This window comes from Corvus cornix, chromosome 3 (genome assembly GCF_000738735.6).
Source record: "Corvus cornix cornix isolate S_Up_H32 chromosome 3, ASM73873v5, whole genome shotgun sequence".
Classification (NCBI taxonomy): Eukaryota; Metazoa; Chordata; class Aves; order Passeriformes; family Corvidae; genus Corvus; species Corvus cornix.
Window position 1 is genome coordinate 36,055,142 of NC_047056.1, and position 21,953 is coordinate 36,077,094.

General features: G+C 37.0%; 1 protein-coding gene across 6 annotated transcripts in view; it reads left to right on the forward strand.

Moving 5' to 3' along the window:
* BIRC6 (baculoviral IAP repeat containing 6) overlaps nt 1–21,953 on the forward strand; it is a 173,148-nt gene that overhangs the window by 48,917 nt on the left and 102,278 nt on the right. For 3 of the 6 annotated variants that reach the window (XM_039569826.1, XM_039569831.1, XM_039569828.1), the window contains exons 18-37: nt 638–799; nt 906–1,037; nt 1,205–1,302; nt 2,498–2,645; nt 6,832–6,965; nt 8,065–8,211; nt 8,785–8,972; nt 9,601–9,915; nt 10,303–10,402; nt 10,896–11,110; nt 11,280–11,488; nt 11,780–12,126; nt 13,183–13,402; nt 14,330–14,463; nt 16,960–17,097; nt 17,913–18,040; nt 18,461–18,592; nt 20,505–20,720; nt 21,106–21,289; nt 21,675–21,830. In XM_039569826.1, coding sequence (XP_039425760.1) covers nt 638–799; nt 906–1,037; nt 1,205–1,302; nt 2,498–2,645; nt 6,832–6,965; nt 8,065–8,211; nt 8,785–8,972; nt 9,601–9,915; nt 10,303–10,402; nt 10,896–11,110; nt 11,280–11,488; nt 11,780–12,126; nt 13,183–13,402; nt 14,330–14,463; nt 16,960–17,097; nt 17,913–18,040; nt 18,461–18,592; nt 20,505–20,720; nt 21,106–21,289; nt 21,675–21,830 — 3,503 coding nt within the window. The remainder of the gene's footprint in view (nt 1–637; nt 800–905; nt 1,038–1,204; nt 1,303–2,497; nt 2,646–6,831; nt 6,966–8,064; nt 8,212–8,784; nt 8,973–9,600; nt 9,916–10,302; nt 10,403–10,895; nt 11,111–11,279; nt 11,489–11,779; nt 12,127–13,182; nt 13,403–14,329; nt 14,464–16,959; nt 17,098–17,912; nt 18,041–18,460; nt 18,593–20,504; nt 20,721–21,105; nt 21,290–21,674; nt 21,831–21,953) is intronic. The other 3 variants (XM_039569827.1, XM_039569829.1, XM_039569830.1) reach the window with 3 other exon arrangements.

A 21,953-nucleotide genomic window follows, 5' to 3' on the forward strand; every position in this document is an offset into this window, starting at 1 on the left:
AAGTGGGGTTTTTTGCCTGACTTCAAAAGGCAAATGTAAATAAGTTTTCTTGGTAAAACAGATACATTTTTTTAAAGGAAGCATCTTCCCTTTCTATTTCCTCATTGCCTTGTTTCTTACAGCAGAAATTAGATTATTTGTCAAAAAAGTTTAGAATCAAATTTAGCTAACAAAGATGTGGTTGAAGTCTCTAGTTTGGTGCTGCAGACCTAGACGCAAGTAATAGAGTATTTAAAGTGTATTATCATCTGCCACCCTGCAGTGATGGCACTGACTGTAATGGGCATAAAAGAGGTTATCGAGGCTGCAAAGAGGTATGTGCAAAGTTGTAAGAGTGATGTAGATGGTGAAAGTTTGTTTAGGTTTAGAAGTTGCTAGACAAGTTAATAGGGGTGAAAAAACTTCATAGAAGCTTACAAGATATATCATAATGTAGGAAGTTCTGTGAGCAGAAAATAGGACACTTGGGAATGTGTGCACAGGAAGTACTGTATATGCTTGTGTAGTGCTTTTCCTTTCATCTAGGATTCTCTTTTATGCTGCTCCTAGGACAGGATACAAAGCTGGAGAGACACTTTATTGGGAGAACGGCCATGTTGGATAATTGTGGTTTTTCTTTCCTTCCCCTCCTCCCTAGAGTTCAACGGTGTGCCATGTTACAGTTTTCAGAGTTCCATGAGAAGCTTCTCACCACTCTTTGCAAGAAGACAGAGGATGGACCGACTACAGAACATGCTCAGAGTCTTGTACTCGACACACTTTGTTGGTTGGCCGGAGTCTATTCAAATGGCCCTGGCAGGTAAGGGAGGAATCGTGTTCAAATTATCATGGCTATTTCTCAGTATCAGTTTGGTTAAAAAAAAAGTTTTATATAATTCTCTAAAGTATGCAACTTGTTTCCACAGCTCAAAGGAGGGAAATGACAGTTTGCTTACTAAAACACGTAAATGTGTCTCTGATATTATACGTGTTTGCTTCTTTGAAGCTGGGCGGAGCATAGCTCACAAATGTGCACGATTTCTTGCACTATGCATCAGGTTAGTGCTAATTATTTGCATATATTTATTTTTGTTTATTTCTGTTTTACATGTATTTGGGGGAATTGCATGCATTCTAAATTGAACATATGTGTTTGTAACTGTTTCATCTTGTGTAAGAGATTTCATCCTTCTTTCTTACTTCATTGTGTCTGGTTTTTTTGTAGCAATGGAAGGTGTGACCCAAGTCAGCAAGGGTTTGGATCAGTTCTTCTAAAAGCTTTACTTGACAATATGCCTCTTTTGCCTGCTGCTGCCACAGGTGGTATGTATGCAGTGTTGTCATAAAAATACATGGTACATTTGTCATGTTGGACTCTCTTGTGAAATTAGAATGAGGTAATTGTTCGGTTAGTTCAAAACGCTCCTTGGAGTGGTCTGGTCATGAAGTAGACATTTGTAGTTGGTGGATTTTTAAGCAAATAAGCTTGGTTAAACCAGAGCATGAAGTCTGACATTTTTGGAAGAGCTTAAGTAAGTTTTGTAAGAATTCTGAAAGGTGTTTAGCAGCAACAGATTCTGTTGACATCAGTTATGGTCAGGGTTGTCTGTTATTTTTTAAAATTAGGAGAGAGCCAGGAAACTTGACTATCCCAGTGATGTCCAACTAGCAATCCACTTCTGATTCTTCTACACTAAAAGGAAATTTTAACTAAATTAAATTCCTTCCTTATCTATAGTGCAGTGTAACGGTCTCTTAGCACCTTGTTGAAGCATCTGGAGTGCCAGATGGAATGGGAAGATGACTTTACGCTCGTATTTTGGGTGGCAAGGCCTGCTTTTCACACTAGGACATTGTTGAATTGTTTTTAGCTTGGCATCACTGAGGGGTCTTGCAGAAAAATCAGTTTGCATTCCAAAAGGCTTGTTGTACTACCACCTAGGTCAAAACACTTAACACACTGCTACAGAGGGTATGGAATGCACAGGGAGGGAAGGAGGAGGAGGCTGAGATTTGTGTTTCTGTACAGTTACCACCGTGCTGTGCTCCCAGAACTGATTTGTATGGAAGCAGTGCCTCCAGCAAATACAGAGTAAGGAAACAGCAACCAGAACCAGAGGATGAAAGGAGAAAAAGAGCTGGATCTGGAGTATGATTTGGCTCTGATGGGATTGGAACCCCTAGCCAAGCACCTTAATATATCAAGAGCATTTTGATTGCTGTGGGTAAAAGCAATGAAAGAAGTTTACAAAGCTGTCTCTTGGGAACCTTTATTTCCTTCAGTTATGTGTTAGTTGATAAGAGAATTAGAAGTACTTGTGGAAACTTACAATTTCAGAATGATTCTTAATTGAAGTCTCTCAAGAAAGGGGAAGGGGTAGAATACCTCCTAGTCTGTATTCGGTAACCATTAGATAATTATTTATCACTTCCAATGATTATCCTTCAAAGTATGCTTTCTCAGTGAAAAGTTTATATCATGTTTCACCTGAAATGTATATATTTTTTTTTAATGCAGGATCTGTGTATTGGTATTTTGTATTGCTGAACTATGTAAAGGATGAAGATTTGGCAGGATGCAGTACAGCTTGTGCATCATTGCTGACTGCGGTGTCCCGGCAGCTGCAGGATCGCCTAACACCAATGGAGGCGTTACTTCAAACAAGGTACTAAGAATTGTGGTTGTTGTAAACTTAGTAAAAACAAACCTAAGAACTGTCTAATGCCATCCTTTGGTGTTCTGAAAAAGGTTGTGTGCTGTATTTGTTTGAGAAAGGATTAATTTGCTAAAGTTCTGGAAAAAAGTTTTAACATGTACAAAGTTAAAGTTGAATTTAATTGCTATCTCACATTTTGAATCAGCAAATGTATATGTGGCGTTTGAAGTCTGTGCAATCCTTAAATTAGTATTTATGATGTTTAGTGTAAGGACTAACAAAGCATGTCCTATTTTGACTCTTGGAGGGAATTAAGTATACTGAATAGTTTCAGTTTGGCATAGTGCTTCACAAAATTATAGTCTTTCAGTAGGCTGACCATACATTTAATGTATTTCTTCTAAAGGCCAGATTCTAAGTGTAGAGACCTGGAGTAATTTACTGGGAATGCAGGTTCTTCTTTTAAATTACATATCAATGTAATTTAGGACCGTGTTGTCGAATCTTTTGCGTATTGAACTGATTGGCCGTTTAACTTTGGATTTACATGACACAGAAAGGAAATTTCTGATGGTTCAGTTTTGTAGCAGTTTCCAAAGCTGCATTATGGGGGTGGAAAAGTGCTGCTGTTTGACAGCTCTTTCAGCTGTGGTTCAGGTGCGAGAGTTTTCCTCAAAGTCAAGCAAGATCAAGGTAGAAGAGGTTTGGTGGAGGTTGGTTCAGAATTTTCAGATAAAATTGAAAAGGTAATAGAAAATGTAGTAAGGAAAGGTGTGGAGGAGGGAGGATATCTGTTTATTTTTGGTTTTGCTTTTAAAGAACTGTAATTCCAAAATACTTCATAAAAACTTAGTCTCAGGTATTATACTTGGATCCTTATCCTGCTGTCTGCTGCATTCCTCTACTTAGTTGTTAATATATTTCACCATCTGTAGTCCTTGCAGTTGCTTAGAAGACATCCCAGCAATAGAAATGGTATCTGGCATAATTGAGAATTTTGAAAAATAGACAAAGTGAATCGAACCAAAGGGAGGAGAAAAATGTGAAAATTACACTTGATATGAGAATGACACCTTTCTGTGGGAATCAAGTTGTTCCTTCATATAAATTGCTTCCAAGTACTTTCTTTAAACAGCATATCTGAAATAGGTTTTCCTCCTTCCCAGTTGACCACTTTTGAATTTGGTACGTCTGACATTTCAGATCACCTTCTGGTGAACACAGCTGTCTGCATGGCCAGGGAAGATTTCTGAAGTGAGCTCATTCTTGGTGTCCTTCAAGCTTAGATTTTCTGAATGATTCTAAATGGAGTTATACTGATTTTCTTCTTGGAACTAAATTTCTCTTTTAACTCCGTAACCCCATAGGTAGTTTAAGAGTAGCAGCAAATGACTTATTTGATTACAATAGCTCTCTAGCAAGGACTGACTATTCCTTCATTTAATTTACTAGTCTAAACAAAATTTGTGAGCCTTTTCTTCATATGTCTACAGATCAAGAAAATACTGTCATTTTTGAGATTTGGTTTTTGGTTTTGGTTTTTTTGTTAAGGAGAAATCAGTAGGCAGCCATAGCTTTACCCTTTTCCCCTTTCCTCTTCCCAAACTGTATTCTGTCTTTTTTGTGTGCATTTGTATTGCAGAGTTTATACTATTGTGTTTTTCCTCTTTGTCATTGGTCCCAGCTGCAATAGCCTAACATCTGGTAATCAGCTAAAAGCAGATGTCTAATTAATGGATCTGCACATTCGTGGGAGAGTAATACTCATTTTGCTGTCATGTGCTGCAATAAATCAAGTAAAACTTGCAAGGATAAGGCCAGTAGGGTGTGTTACATGATTTGCAGGTCAGAAAACAACAAAGAAAGAGATTTCAGATAGGATTTTAGGCTGTCTTAAAAAAAGCAGGTTGGTTTTGTCTCTAGAAAATCTGAGAAAATTTTTCCAGCCTGTTCTTCAAAGTACCAGATTCATGTACTCATGGAATTAAATTATTCTATATATTGTAAGGTGTTACATGGTTTAATTACTGTTATCATTAGTACTTGAACTGTCTCCTGCTCACATCTGATCTGAAAACTGTCTTGCTGCAATTAAAGCCTTTTAGTGCTTGTGTCCTGCCCACGTTGGCACTGGAGAGCAGATTCATTGTAAACAAATTCTGGATATCTGGAGTGTATTTTTATCTTCATTGTATTCTCCAGGTCTGTAGTCATTCTTAAAGCATTTCCTTGAGCCGTTTTCTTTGGTCCTTACCTTCCTCGTGTTGTGATACACGAAATTTGAGACATTATTCCAGTTGAGGGCTCTGATGAATGAAGCAGAAGAGGTATTTCGCATAGTTTATATTCATTACTGCACAGATGAGTAAGGTGATTGATGAGTTTTTACATGACATTCTTGATTTAGTCTTTGTTGTTTTTTTGATGTACCTTCTATATCCTTTTGTGAAAAGGATTGTTAATGAAGCTTAAAACTGTGAACCTGATCATTCCTGCTGAAAAATGGGTAAAAGGCACTCTGCTTGTTGAAATAAATCTGGGTTGGACAGAATAAATTAAACCCCTCTGCAGTATGTTCAAATTCTGATTCTACTCTACAGTGCTCTTGTAGAATTTTTACATTTTATGACCTGCTTACTTAATAAATCAAACTCCTCATTTAAAACATGTAAGTAATCAGTATTAGTGTTGAGCTGACCTGATTTATTAAATTTTTAAATCTGATGTCTAAAGCAGGCTGTGAAGGTACCCCACTGAATTTTGTCTGAGCAGTTTCGTGTGTTTTAGTAGCCACTTTACAGTAGCATGTTGTCTTGGCTGGCGTTTGAAAAAAGGTCAGGCAGCAAACACATCAGTCCTGTCAGATGTGCAGGATGCACTGATCCTGTCTAATGCATGCTTGTAAAGAGCAACCAAGTCTATCCTGTGTTGTTCTGAGCATAAAGTTATTTTGAATTTGCTTCCCTTGTAAGGGAAATGCAATGTTAAATGGGTTGATCTGTAATTCTCAGATGATCTGTAGCAATTATTGCCCTTTTGTAAGATTGTTCATCATTTTCTGATTATTCCAGTCATAGTATTTTGTGGCCAAAAGCACTGAGCCCAGCTAATGTGGAAGCATTTTAACATTCATAGAAATTTAGAATCTGTTTTTACCTTGTTGCTTTCATGTAGACATTTACACTTTCGTGATTACTGGATCAAAAAAGATGTTTAAATATTTCAGCCTTCTCAACATTACCTGTTGGGGGTTTTTACCTCATCTGGTAAAGAAAAGACAAACTGCTCAGAGGCAGAGGGAAAAGGGGGTGGAAGAACTTACTGTCCCTGCTGGTGTTTGTGGAAATATTTCAGATTTCTTCTGTCTCTTGCCAAAGTGCAGAGTGTTATGTTTCTCACTTTTATACCTACACAGATGCATTCTTTCTTTCTACTCTGGCTTAGTAATTTGGCCTGATTTCCATTTTTTTCCTCTTTTCAGTTGCTGGTAATAGGTATTGGTAAATACAAAAAAAACCCAACCAAAACAAACACAAACAAAACCACAAACGAACAAAAAACCCCACTGATCTTGATACTACTTTGGAGTTGCCTTCTTCTTGGCTTATAAAAACCCTAATTGGTTTGGGACCACTTTGAGTGATGGTGCTATTTTTTCCCCTCCAGCACTGCCAGAGTAAATGTTACGAGTTTTCTTCTGTTGAGGTATTTATCGCAAGCATTGATTGGTATGCCTAGCAGCATTTCCTTTTTTAATTCTTACTTCAGCTAGAAGAACAAGCTGAGGTGGAATTTCTTCCGCTGTTTTGGAAAAGTACTGTGTTTTTGTTGACTTCAGACAAAAGTCTGATTTACCATGTGCAGGTGTGTGTATTGCTGTGGCTCATTGTCTAAGGCTTGTAGTTCTAGTTTCCATGTCTAGTGTGATTGTGTGTCATGTTTCCAGGACAGTATTACATCTTCAAAACTATTTAGTAATGAAGAGTTACTTATTTAGCATTATAAGCTGTTTAAAAATGCCATCTAATAAATTATTTTAATGAAGTGTAAGTAAGTGATAATTTCAAAGATGTGTCAAATGAATGAACAGAATAGTTTGGAATATAATAAATCCTGATGGTGAAACACTTGACCTTTTCCTGTAATTTTATATGAATTCTTATTGTGTGAATGGTGCTGTTTGTCCTATTTGCAGATATGGATTATACAGTTCACCTTTTGATCCAGTTCTGTTTGATTTGGAAATATGTGGCTCTTCTTGCAAAAATGTGTACAACAGCAGCATTGGAGTACAGTCAGATGAAATTGATTTGTCTGATGTTCTATCAGGTATGTATGTTTGGCAGTGATTGATTGTGGTAGAACTGGTAGATCTCTATTATACTGTTTTCTTTTCATGATTTTATACTTTCTAGCCAAGCTGAAGTCCAAGGTATTCTCTTGCTTATGGTATCTTTTGCATTTCCTGTGGCCTTAGGGCAAGGAGTAAAAGCCTCTTTCTGGAATCTGACATTTTCTTATCCTGTAGAATATCTCAGGGTAGAGATTAGACAGAAAGGCTGCTCGTATTCCCTGGGTCAGTCATCAAGGAATCATCTGTCAGCTCTTTCAGGTAGCTTCCTTGAGGGGTGTGTTACTATTCATTCAGGCTAGCAACACTCACATAGGCAGACAAACCTAAATGGATTTTTCTGAAGTTGGGAAACTGCCATATGGCGTTCCTCAAATATAAAGGTTTAATGAGGTATTTTTTCTGGTTTAGAGGAGCTAAGATACCTTAAAAGCATTTTTGTGTCTGTCTTCTCAGGTTAATTCATAAGTGAATCTTTAGGCCCTGCAATGTCCTAAAGAACTAGATAATTTTTACCTGTCAGGAAATTCTTTTCATAGCAAGCGTATTCATGAGTCATAGTGATTCCTTTCCTTCTCATGTATGCTGTTGTCTTTCTCCTTCCTATCCCTTCCTCCATACAACTCTGTCAATTTGTTTGGATATTGATTAATAGTCTGGGTTTTATACTAAATTCGTGCATGATCGTAGTTGGTCTGACAGTTTCTTCCTCTTCCTTTGCAGTAGATATATCCAGTATCAATGTATTTTTGCAAGCTAATTTGCTTTCAGTGTAGAAAGAGTAGAGCATCCATCATATATAATTTATTTCTGGAATTAAGAAGATTATACTACGCTTCTGTCACAGTTGACAGTTTGACTTATTAATATATTCTGTTCAGATTTGACAGCATTATCATTTTAAAAATACACTTCCATTTATATTGAGGATATGATAGTGTTAAGATGTTTCTTTTACAACATGAACTAATAAAATATGTGCATTATATTTAGTTGTCCCTTTTGACACTTCATGACTTGAAATTTCACTATCAAGAATACATTGGCTGACTGTGCAGATACATGTTTCTCTTTCAGGAAATGGGAAAATAAGTAGCTGTGCAGCTGCCGAAGGTAGTTTTACTTCCCTTACTGGACTTCTGGAAGTTGAACCTCTGCACTTCACCTGTGTTTCAACAAGTGATGGAACTAGAATAGAAAGGGACGATGCAAGTACGTTTACTGGTATATACAATTTTTCATTTTTTCTACTTGTCATAGTTCCACAATACATTTTTAATTGAACATAACGGCACTGTTTGACAAACGGATTGCTTGTAGTTTTGCAAGTGTTGAAATGTTTTGTCTGTGGTTTGTTTTTTCTTAAATAATTTCTATATGCTATATAACTATGAAATATATTCTATATAGTTCTTCTATAAATTTCTGTAATTTCTGTATTTCTTGGATCTTAGCAAACAAATTGGATTAAAAATTATTAATTTGAATCAGTTTGTTTCTACTGGAGAGTATAGCGTACAAGCTTGCATCTTTATGTTACAGCCTTTTGTGGTGGAGGAATTCCAGAACTAATAGGTGGCTTTTCTGTAATCCAAGTATTGCATGCATGACCAGTGTGCATCTATAAACCATATGCTTTGTAGTTCAAGATGATGTTAATTTGTAGCAAGAACTGGATAAAAAGAGATACTTGTCTTGTTTTTACGTCACTCTGAACAATTAATAAAGAATTAAAGGTGTGTTTTATAATTTCTACATACATGTTTTGTTTTGGTTTGTTTGTTTGTTTCATGCCAGTGAGTACCTTTGGGGTTACCCCAGCAGTTGGTGGCCTCTCTTCTGGAACGGTTGGGGAAGCCTCGACAGCACTGAGTTCAGCAGCCCAGGTAGCTTTGCAGTCTCTCTCTCATGCAATGGCCTCAGCCGAGCAACAGCTCCAGGTGCTGCAAGAGAAACAGCAGCAGCTTTTGAAGCTTCAGCAACAGGTTGGAGGCTATTTGGCTCTTTTTAGTGCTGTATCTAAACTTCGAAAGCTGAGAAAGTAGTTGCAGAGCTAGTTGCCTTTTTTTTCTCCATAGTGTGTCTGAGGAAGGAACTGCTCAGCACTCTGGTTCAGTCTTCTTAAGCAAAGTGCTGGGAGTGTCTCCCATGCTGCTTTGGTCTTTCAGACTTGTTTTTTGTGTATTTTAAGGGTGGGTTGGGAGTTTGTAATAAAATCTAAGTCTTCATACGTAAATATATCAGTCTGAAATTGAAAAAGCCCACTGAAATGAAAAGCACAGTTGCTGGCCCAGGGAAGTACCAGTCATAAAGCCATTGTTATTATGGGCCTTGGCTTCATTGACTCTTACTTTGCTGTTCAGTGGTAGGGTTTTGGTTTGTTTTGATTACTCCATCTAACTACTCATGTTCCTCAGCAAGTAAGTCAAATTAAATAGTTTAATAGTTTAATTTTTCAGCTTATAGTTGGTCATTTAACTTGGCAATGTTGAAGGTAGCTTAGGTTTATTAAATCCAGTTATATAATCAAAGCTGAACTTGTGGTTCAGTACTACTCCTGTGTTCACAAGTGGTATTATCTGCTACATACACTTGCTTTCATCTTCTCCACAGAAAGCTAAGCTGGAAGCAAAACTGCATCAGACAACAGCAGCAGCGGCAGCAGCAGCATCAGCAGTTGGTCCTGTTCACAACTCTGTGCCTTCTAATACAGTAGCAGCTCCAGGGTTCTTCATTCATCCTTCAGATGTCATTCCACCCACTCCAAAAACAACTCCTCTCTTCATGACTCCACCTTTGACTCCACCTAATGAAGCAGTTTCTGCTGTTATTAATGCAGAGCTTGCTCAGCTTTTTCCTGGTTCAGTCATTGACCCCCCAACAGTTAACCTTGCAGCACATAACAAAAATACAAGCAAGTCTAGAACGGTAATTATTTTCTTTTTTTTTTTTTTACTTAGTGAAACAAGATGCTGTAAGCATTACCAGGGTCTTAATTTGTACTTCAATGCTAGTAAATATATGTTTATTTGGGTGAAATGTGATAACTATATCACTAAATTCACACCATCTGAAAAGAACTTAAGAAAGCAAGGTAGTATTGTTGTAGTACCTCATAAGGTTTCTCTTTATTGGAGCTAGCTTAACTGTGTAAGGAGTTATTAATCCTTTGAACTTAGTGGTTAATATATTTTGATGGTTCATGCTCACATCTAAGTGTAGTGAGGTGTTGTCAAAATGGTATATCTTTAACAGCTCACAGTAAATGCATAGATTTTAATCACTTAATTTTACTGATGTTTTTCCACTCTTCAGAATCCACTTGGATCTGGCCTTGCTCTTGCAATATCTCATGCTTCACATTTTCTTCAACCTCCACCTCATCAGTCAATTATTATAGAGCGAATGCACTCAGGTAAAAGCACAATTCCTGATAATAATTTTGACACATGTTCTAATGAGAAGTGGAATATTTTCTGGGGCTTTAAGTAAGTTGCTTAGCTACAGTCTCTCGTAGCTTTCCAGAGTAAAGATATTTCTCAGTGTGCATTGTATCATATCTGGGAGTTTAAGACCCAGCATTTGGTGATAGTTGAAAAATCCTGGGGACTTGGGAAATATGTTGGGTCTCTGAACCTGTTCAGAAATAATTCATAAAAAGCAAAACAGCTTCATTTAAGTTGATGCCAAAATTTTCTTCTTGAAGTGCTCAAGCTGTAGTAAGAGTTTCTGGGATTGTGCAGCTATTTTTAACTTCAGGTATACAAATATACTTTTTAAACAATGCATAAACCCTTATATACCTTTTAAACAATACATAAACAGTGGCTTTATTGTTTGAGAAGTAATACGTCTTGCTGGTTAGCACACTCTGGTCTTTTAGGCAATCCTGTGTTTTTCTCCCCTAGGAGCAAGAAGATTTGTGACACTGGATTTTGGAAGACCTATTTTACTGACAGATGTATTGATTCCCACCTGTGGAGATTTGGCTTCTTTGTCCATTGACATCTGGACTTTAGGAGAAGAAGTGGATGGAAGGCGACTGGTAGTGGCTACTGACATTAGCACACATTCACTTATTTTACATGACTTGCTGCCACCCCCAGTTTGCAGGTTTATGAAGGTAAAAGGATCTTTTAAGTTCTTGATGTTTGTTAGTATGTGAATTTTCACTTAAGTTCTCCTTAGACCAAACTTTTGTTGGCTATAAATTTTTAATGTATTTTTGACTTCATGGATTTTTTGCCTGTTTTGATACAATTGTGTTACAATATAGTTGCGCTTTTTTTCAGATCACTGTTATTGGTCGATATGGTAGCACAAATGCCAGAGCGAAAATCCCATTAGGATTTTATTATGGCCATACCTATATCCTACCCTTTGAAAATGAGCTGAAACTAATGCACGATCCCCTCAGAGGAGAAGGTGAAGCAGCAAATCAGCCAGAAATTGATCAACATTTGGCAATGATGGTTGCATTGCAGGAAGACATACAGTGCAGGTTAGCAGGAAAAAAAAGTATATTTGCTAGTTATTTTAATGTAAAACACCGGGATATCATAATGTTACAGATTTTTTTTCTTCCCATTATATTCTTCAGACCAGAAAATACTCTGCTGTTGTAGAGTGGTTGTGAATGCAGTAGCAAAGACTACACTGTATTTTTTTTCAGTATCTCTTTTTACAGTGCATTCACAATAGACCAGAAGTTGTCTTCTGGTAGGGTGACTGTCAAATGTATTGCTGTTTGCTAATGTGTATTGAATTGTGGTTTTTTAATATTTCCCTTTAGGTACAATTTGGCCTGTCATCGGTTAGAAATCCTTCTGCAGAGTATTGACCTGCCACCACTCAACAGTGCTAACAATGCCCAGTACTTTTTGAGGAAGCCAGACAAGGCAGTAGAAGAAGACAGCAGAGTATTTTCTGCTTACCAGGACTGCATTCAGCTACAGCTTCAACTCAACTTGGCTCACCATGCTGTTCAGAGACTCAAAGTAGCTTTAGGTGCAAGCAGGAAAACACTGAAGGAACAATCGGATCCGAAAGAGTTGATTCAGATGTCATCCACAGAACAGTTACGCACCATCATTAGATACTTACTGGATACTTTGCTCAGTTTGCTACATTCGTCCAATGGTTAGTACTTTTTGAGGTTTTGATTTTTTTGTCATGTTAGTAGAAACAATTTCCAAGTTTTTGTATTTCTTGACCTGCACTTTCCTACTATAAGGCCTTTAAACTATGTTTAGATATAAAATCATAGAAATGTAGAATGGTGTTTGAGTTTGAAGGGATCTTAAAAATCATCTAGTTCCAACACCCTGCCGTGGAGAGTGACACCTTCCACTAGACCAGGCTGCTCCAAGCCACATTTACTGTCATTTTAGTAGCTGATAACAAACATTGTCAAGTTTTACCAGTGGCACCAAGCTGGCCTAACCACTTACTGAAAAGGATAGAAGGTGTCAAGGTCCTTCTCGCTTTTCTGTAGTCCTGGCTGCGTATTCCTTTGTTCAGATAGTCATCTGATCCTTCTGTGGTATGAACCAGTTTGCTGAAGTAACAAAAAACTGCCCAGGCAGAATCACCTTGTGGAAGTATCTGTGAGCATTGAAGCCTGTGCAATGCTGGGGATTGATTAAGTAGTTAGAAGTGGACTGAGGAAGCAGACATTGCTTTTAGAGTGGTGAAGGTAGTGAACTCATAAAACCAGTATTTCTGCTCAGCTCACAATTTTCTATTATCCAGTAAAGATTTTTATTTCCTAAGCTTGCCACTGAAAGAAGTCTTGGAGAATTGAAATTGAAAAATCTGAGTAGGAATGTTGGTTTGTGTTTTTTGTTGGTTTTTTGTTTGTTTGTTTTTTTGGGTTTTTTTAAACAACAAAAAAAGGCAGAACATTGTTCTATTGATAGACTGTCTGTCTTGTGATTTTCTGTGCCAGTTGTACTAAAGCATGATGATGGTTTGCTTTTTGCATTGTGTAGACTCTGGGGGGGTATTTGTATTGATTTGGTTTTGACCAAATGGCCTGGTGGTTGACTTATGTGCAAATTACCATCTCCCCATATGTTCCCTCCTCCTTTACTCCTGTGCCAATTAGTTTAACTGTAGTAGTTTCAAAAACTTACTGCAAACTTCTTCCTATGTTTTCAAGTCTCTTTAAGCAGAGGTGTTCTCTTTCCTTAAAAGGGCACTCAGTTCCTGTGGTTCTGCAGAGTACTTTTCATGCTCAAGCTTGTGAAGAATTATTTAAACACCTGTGTATCAGTGGAACCCCCAAGATACGATTGCATACTGGCCTTCTGCTTGTTCAGCTCTGTGGAGGTGAAAGGTGGTGGGGTCAGTTTCTCTCAAACGTACTGCAGGAATTATACAATTCAGAACAACTTCTCATATTTCCACAAGACAGGTAAGATACAGATTTATATTGATACATTACCTGTGGATCAGTGAAGTAATTCCATTGTTCATAATTTAGCATTGGAATTGACGAAATCGGACTGAAGGGTACTTATCCATGGTTTTCACTGGTTTAAGAAATAGACCATGAAAAGTGCTGCAGATGATAGATGTCCAATTGCAGTTATTTATTGCACCTATTTGGTTCTTACACCACAAAAATTTGCTATTTTTTCTTACTTGGAGAACTTCATATACCTAGCAGGATTGCTCCCCAGTGTCAAAAGTGGCCTTCTCCTTTATCAGGCTTAAGTGTACCCTCACCATAGAGCTGCTCTCCTCTGGCATTTGAAAGTGGGATTGAGACTGGAAGGTACACTATTAGCATTTAATACAAAAGATTGCACTGATATAAGAGCAGGAACGTGTAGAGTTGAGGACTGAATGTTAGATGTATTGATTATTTCAGATTATTGATTGAGGTCTTTAATATTCCAAATCTTAGCATTTTATTTTAATCAAATGTATTTGCTGTTTAGTGGCTTTCTGCCTTCTTTGAACAGCAACATGTGTTGTTTCATATCTTTTTGAAATTAATTCAAAGATATAAAAATACATGGATTTAATTCTCTTTCCCTGCTGTTCAGTAATATATAATAGGAAATAAAATATATGAGATTCTGTTTCAGATGTGGAAGGCTCTGCTGACCTCTTGAGGGTGAAAAAGATGATGTTCACCCTAAAATGCTGCATTAACCTTAAAAACAATAGAATGTGAAATCCACTCTGTTTGCTGGGCCACAGTACTGCTTTCTGTACCAACCTGTCTGTGTCTCAGATGAAAGCCTGGGACAATATTGTTATATAAGGGGTGTTGCAGGATATTACTGAATCTGAAAAAGAGATAAAATCTTAAATATGTAAATTTTATTTTTAGGGTCTTCATGTTGCTTTCTTGCATTGGCCAAAGATCGCTTAGCAACAGTGGTGTTTTAGAAAGTTTACTTAATCTCCTGGATAACCTGCTGTCACCACTGCAACCTCATTTACCTGTGCACAGAAGAACTGAAGGTAGCCCTCTAATTTGGGAAATTATTTTCATATACATTATAAACTAGAAAATGGAGAGATTAACTCACAAATTTTGGTGTATTAAAAGAAGAAACTGCTTGTTTACTATATTTCTAAAACACAGTTGTCTTTTAAAATGTGATGAGTCTTCTTGTTCTTCAGGTGCTAAAAGAGATTCCTCCTCCAACCCCATTAAAACCTGAGAAAAATGTATTTGACTGCTTTTAATTCAGCTAGGAAGCTTTGGCAGAGTGTCTGGCATTCAATGTACAGACAGCTCTAGTGAATGACTTTGGAATTTAATGCTTTGGAAAGAAATGCACCTTTCTGCTTATGAGATCCTTTCTAAGTTTCAAGCTTTTGAGGTGAAACACAGATACAAAGACAAGTTTGTTAGGTGTATCTGCACGGTTTCTGCAAACTACATGGAGTTTGTTTTTTTGTTCTTGTGGGGCTTTTTGTAATTACAAGGAATTTACATTTTTTTGATCCTAAGAATTTACTGAAATTATATTCTGCGAACTTGATTTTCTTTGAGTGTTCTTTTAACTACCACAAGGTTGAGCAAATTCTTACTTTTGAAAACATCACACCCTAGGCTACTTCATTTGTTATGTACAGATAGCAAAGCATCATAGAGGATACATTGTTTAAAATTCTTAGCCTTGTGAGGTCTTTAGGTGCCAGCTGAGACTCCGTCCTTAGTTTTCCCTCATCTCCTGATGTTAACAGACCTACAGCTGGTGTCAGAAGCTGTCCTATTGCTTCCCACTGATCTACCATGTACTTTCTCTATTGGGGCCATATCCTGCTATAGTCTCTACCTAGTTTGAGGCAAACCCAAGCTTACATCTCCTCTACCTCTGTTTGCACTCTCCCCACAGCTTCCAATTCCTTTCATAGCTCTTGCCTTACTAGTTGTCCTCATGGAGGACTTTAGGAAGCAGAAGTAACTGATACTTCAGAGCTTTATTTGCTGGTCTTCCAGCTTCCTTCTTCCTGGACAGTACAGGTGAGTACTAGGGCAATATTATGTGTGGTGGAAGCATCAGGTATGGCAGAAGAAATTCCTATTTGAGAACTATCACACATAACTAAAGGGTCAAAGGGGTGAAAACTTACTGGGGAAAAAGTGAAAAAACAAAGGAAAACCAGAGCAAGAGGTGAGTGTTATGGGTGGAGAGAAGTAGTAAACTTTGAGGCCGAAAGAGGAAAAAAGGAATAAGCGAAAGACACATGGAGGGAGGGAGGGAGGGAGAGAAGTTGAGAATTCTGATTTTATTTTTTTTTTGAGAGATAAAAGGAAAAGAAATGGTCTTGTATGAAAAGGTCACTCACTCTGCAGCAGGCTCCTTTCTCTTTATTCTGCCAACCAAAAAGGTGTGTAGTGGTCACCAGTGCTGCTCATTTCTGTTCTTGCAATTTAGTCTGTGGTTCCAGTCCAGGTCCTGTTATGGACCTGTTGGGGTCCTTCCTCTGCCTGCTTGGGCTGCTTTCTGTCAGAGTGTGCTCAGGAAACTGGGGTTAACAAGTCAGGCTGCATCCTACTGCTTGGATGTCAGCAACATGTGATTTTGGATGGATTGTTTCTGTGCCTTAGTTTTCTCGTTTGATCTGCATTTAATAATAGTTTGAGTTAATTATAGCATTTTTGAGGCCAGTGCATGAAAAGCACAGTGCAGTTAAATGTGGCTCAGCACAGTGCACTGATATGAAAACGTGTGTGTAACCTCTAGTGCTGATGTCTTTGCTGGATTGACAGTTGTATAGAAGTATGCCATTTGCATAATGACTGTAATTAAGTGGTCGTTATTTGTTGGTTTCTGGTCTTTGTTGAGCTTACTTTGTATGAGTTTACTTCAGAACTGTTCATTTAGATTTGTCCATGTGCACAAAGATTTTTCTTGCATGATGCGCAAGATACGTTTCTTTCCTTTCTGCCTGTACAAAAATATGGCATTTAAAATGTGACACTGAAATAGACAATAGCCAGTCATTAGTGCCACCAGCGTGGTTCATCTAGTCTGAAGTCACTCTTGCCTTTCCTGCAACTTACTCAGATAGCTACATGAAAATAAACTAATGAACAAGTGAAAATGGAGGTATTTGTCTGCATGGTTATAACTATCTTATTGAAGCCCTGCTTGATGGAGGAATTTCACTCAATAGAATTTGAGACATCTACTTTATGTGCTTTAATGCAAGCAGCTGTCATTATGCATCTGGTATTCAGGAAATTTAGGCATACAATTTTTGACTCTTCACAGTTGAGGTGTAGCTTTTGACTTCGGACTTCATCAGAGTAAGAGAACTGACATTTTTCTTTGCACCTAAGTTTTATACGGATTTCTTCTCTCATTTATGAGTGCTCAGACTCCAACTCTCCTTTTAAAAAACAAAAAGAGGGGAGTGGAATCTTTGTGGCCTAGTGAAATGTGTGACATTTGTTACCTGTTCAGAACTTTATTAAGGCACTCAAATCTGTTTATTTTGAAGGAGTTTTAGATATTCCCATGATCAGTTGGGTTGTAATGCTGGTGTCCAGACTGCTGGATTATGTAGCTACTGTTGAAGATGAAGCAGCCACAGCCAAGAAACCCCTGAATGGAAAAGAAAGGGAACGATTTTTGACAGGTACATCACATTTACTATCAAAACTTGGTTCTATGGGTATTGCTCTGGGAGCTGTTCAAATACCTAAAATGTATTTTCTATTCACTTGAAAAAAGAGATTTTTAAAACGGATTTTGTGGTCTTTTTATTTGCATTCTTGTCTGCTTATTTACATCCCCTTCTCCTTATAAATATGATCTCTTTCATTTTTTCAAATGAAAAATGCAGGATTGATTCTAGTTTGTAAAATGTCTGTGTGTTACCCTGTGACTTTGGGACTTTACGATTGAGAGTGCGCCATGTTGAGACACTTTATATTGTGAGAAAGGGCCGACAGTGTGACTTCATGAATGTTTTGGTATTTGTGTCCACTGTTTTTAAATGTGATTTTTGCCTGGTTTTCATTTATTTCATAATGGTAGTAGTAATAATAATAATATGTAGCATACATTGTTGTTATTATTATCATCATCATTATTATCATTGTTATTATTATTTTGATTAGCTATGGTTTTCTTTTAATATCTTTCCTAAAAATGAAAATAAAGCTTTTATGTTATGAAGCTATTCATTCATCTATTTTTACTTAGGACAGAGTTGCTTGCCTGCTTATATGTTCTAAGAATAATGAAAAAAGATGGTACCACTGCATTTTAAAATCTCACAGAAATATTACTGTGAATGGGGATAGTTGAATAATGCCAAGAGTTAGCTTTTGCTTGTTTCTTTAGTACTTAGTATATGGAGATGCCAACTATTGAAGCATAAAAGCTTTTCTCTAGAGTTAAATGAGTTTAATAAGATGGATTAATTTTTTTTTTTTAAATTTCCATTAGGAAACCAGTGGAGTTTTATAAATAATAGCCTTCACACTCAGAGTCTGAGCAGATCTACTAAAGGCAACAGTAGCCTCGATAGACTGTATTCCCGAAAGATCAGAAAGCAGCTTGTGCATCATAAACAGGTGACTTCCTGCACAGTAGTGGCTATTTTCACAGAAGTATGTCTCATTTATAGGACATCCCATTTCTTGAAACAACAGCTTTGGCCTTGGGACTCATTCAGCCTTGCTTTTGCATAGGTCTGGTTCTGTAGCTGAAGGCTGCCTAACTTCTTTGACATTCATCTAAAACCATGGGGCAAGGGATCTGCTGGAAAAACAAATGTTGGAGTGTACTGTTGTACTCTACTGGACAATAAATATAATGTACTTTCTAGATATATCTGAGTACACCTGAGTGCAAGCACCTAAGCTGTGATTTAAAAGTATTTTAAAAGCTCAAGTTACAGTTTGAACTGAAGATTGCTATCATGTGAACATACTGATCCTTTTAACATCTTATTGCTTAAATTTTCATTTATTCCTATTAACATTTTCTTTTAGCAACTTAACTTATTAAAAGCAAAGCAGAAGGCTTTGGTGGAACAGATGGAAAAAGAGAAAATACAAAGCAACAAAGGATCATCATACAAACTTTTAGTAGAACAGGCAAAACTAAAGCAGGCTACTTCAAAGGTATGATGCTCTGAAACTGTAACTGACTTCTTGTCCTTTGTGTGAAAAGACCTGTTCCTGCAAAGTCATTTTTGTCCTACTTTGGCCTTACTATAAAAAGTTGTTTCATCATGGCTGCTATCAAGTATATTCTAATATTTAAAAAAAGCAGCTATCTGGAAATTTATTGCTCTGTGAGAAATAGTTTATCCTTCTACAGGGTTCTTTTAGGTAGTCATAGCCAAAATTACTAATACTCTTGTAGCTTTGGGAATGCCAGTCGTTGTCATTAAACTTCGGATAACATACAGCAGTAGAAAGACAAAATAGTACTTTATATGCTAGCTTTTATGCATGATGCTCTTCTAGATGCTTTTCTGGTTGAGTAATCAGAAAATAATCATGCCAGTGTCTGTCTCCCTGAACTAATAAATATGACTTTTAAGAATTATTTTTGAAGTTTGTCATAAGCTCCTTAGCTTCCTGAAAGTACCCACCACTTCAGTTGTGGCATCTTGCAATAAGCCCCAGATACTGAGAGTTGATGTAGTAGTTAAAGAATTGGTTTGGTTATGAGAGGAGGTGCTGAAATTTATGGATTTCAGGAGATGACAATATGGACTTTGCAGGGAACACAGAAAATGTGTAAGTCTTTCTAGCTACCAAACTTAGGTATCTCTTGAAATATATACTCCCTAGTTCAAGTAGTACTCATGTCTGTTAGGATGCCTGAAAATAGGTCTGTGGAAGGAGATTGCATAATGTTGGACCTTACAGACAATCTAAAGGGAAATCTTAAAACTTCCAGTAATTACGGAAAAAAAAAGTCACTAGCATAAAAATGAAACCCTAAGTTTTCACTAACTGTGCTTGTCATGAGCTGTTCTTTCCTGCACTATCTTCTGCTTTATTCCAGCAGGTTATGCCAAGGGGGCTGCTTACTGGTGGCCCCTTGAGATGTCTTTAAATGAGTTACTGGCTGAACTGTGCTGTCCAGCTGTTTTAAGTTTCACTCTATAGTAGCCATGTTGCATAAAAAAACCATGTTGATTTAAAGATCTTTCCTCTTGTAGTTTCTTAACTTGTAGTTAAGGTGTTAGTGTACACTTGATAGTTGCATTTTATGCAGGTTTTGCTATTTTGCCTACTAATCACTGTGACTGACTTAAAACATGTCCTGCATTTAGGAGAAGGTGAAACCTTTGCATTAGTAAATAGCTTTTTCTTTGGTCTACTTCAGTAGCTACTGCTTAAGGGAGATTATCAGAGGCATTTGTATTATCTAATGACTGCTAGTGTAGCTGATACAATGAGCTGAGCTGCTAAATGAATGCCCTTGTTGGGTGAGAGGATTAATGAAGGTACCTTCTTTTCTCCCATCACATGTAGGCCCTCTGTCAAAAAGCTTGTAGTTCAGAGCCATGAGCAAATACGAAACTAGCTCAATTTAATGGTATGGCTAATGCATACTTTGTATCATGGCAGTATTAAGAAATTTAGAAATTATTGATGATTTATCTAATGTGAAGAACTGAGAAGTGAGTGTTCTTGTAAGAGTAAATTTCCATATTGGCTGTTTTTATGTGCAGTTTGCTTTATGGTAACTGTAGCTTTATGTACAGGTGTGGAAAGATGAAAGAAACTTTGAAAATATGTGGTTTTAATATGTGTTATGACATACATAAGGCTTAATTGGCACTTCTGCGGAACTGAATTTGATAATGTGTTTGTCATCTGAGATAACATGCTGCCAAAACAAATTCCTGCCAATAAAGCCTTAATTCCATTCCAGTTTCTCATACATTTTTAGACTTCCTTTTATTTTTTAAAGAAGTTTTACAGTCTCTGTTATTGCTGCCATACTGATTCATTGGGAAGAGATTTAGAGGTTAGTTTTAAACTGTAACTGTTGTTTCAAATTTAATTCCTGCAGCACTTCAAGGACTTAATACGCTTGCGTCGGACCGCAGAATGGCCTCGTTCTTCTTTAGATACAGAAGTATCAACAGCAAAGGAAACTCCAGAAATTGAACCGCTTCCCTTTACGCTGGCACATGAACGTTGTATTTCTGTAGTGCAAAAGCTGGCACTCTTTCTCTTGTCCATGGACTTTACTTGTCATGCAGATTTACTTCTTTTTGTTTGTAAGGTAAACAGGATATGGAACATCACTAGGTGACTGCAGTAGCAACCACATTAAATTAGCTTTCTATTACTACTTTTTTGCATGTTTGATGGTAAAAATCAGCTGCAGCACTAGAATTCCTAGTAATTTCTGGTGGGGTTGTTTTTCTGATCTGTCACTTTTTGTGTAACTTACAATACGATGGCTTCAAAATTGCATGGAAAAATTAACTTAAAAAAAAAAATCATATAATTACACTCACAAAATTCTAAAGTGTGAGCTGGTGAAAATATCTAATTTACTTGTAAGCCAAATCTAATAATCATAGAAAATAAAACTATTACATACTTTCGTAGGTTTAACTATGAATAGGCATATATTTGGTTTATTTCTTTTTTCTTTTTAATAGGTTCTTGCTAGAATTGCAAATGCTACAAGACCAACAATTCATTTATGTGAGATTGTAAATGAGACTCAGTTAGAACGATTATTGCTGCTTCTTGTTGGAACTGACTTTAACAGAGGAGACATCTCTTGGGGAGGAGCATGGGCTCAGTATTCTCTGACCTGTATGCTACAGGATATTCTAGCAGGTTTGCTTTAAGTTTGTATTCTTCAGAAGGTATCTCATGCTGGAATCTTTCTTCCTTTAATATTTTGGGGGGGGGTGGTTATCACTATGTTAGAATCTGCTGACACAATCGAAATTGTAAAAAAACCCAAACAAATCATAACATTTAGGGTAGTGCATAAAAATGCAATGTAAAATTACAATTACAGTGACTTGTGCATTGAAAAGTTAATATTTATATGACCCTGATTATTTGAAAATTATTCAAAACACTTTCCCTTGGAGAAATAGTTCCCAGAGAATTTAGAGTTAGGTACAAAAAATGGCAGTTGGCTTAGACACTGGGATGTTAATTTGTAGCGGGAATACAGCTTGAAATGAAGTTGTCTGCTTAATTTAATACGTAGGAGAGTTGTTGGCACCTATAGCAGCTGAAGCTATGGAAGAGAGTGCTTTGGGAGAAGATGCTGGAGCTTCGGCTGGAGATTCTGATGACTCTCTCCAGCAGTCCACAGTTCAGTTGGTGGAAACCATAGATGAGCCTTTGACACATGACATCACAGGTAAATAATTCCATAATTTTGTATATGTGTATTTATTGAAAAGAGTAAAAAAAATTTTACTCATCTATCAAGGTATCAGTAGAAGACTTTTTGGTGATAAATAGTATAAATAGTTTCTGAAAA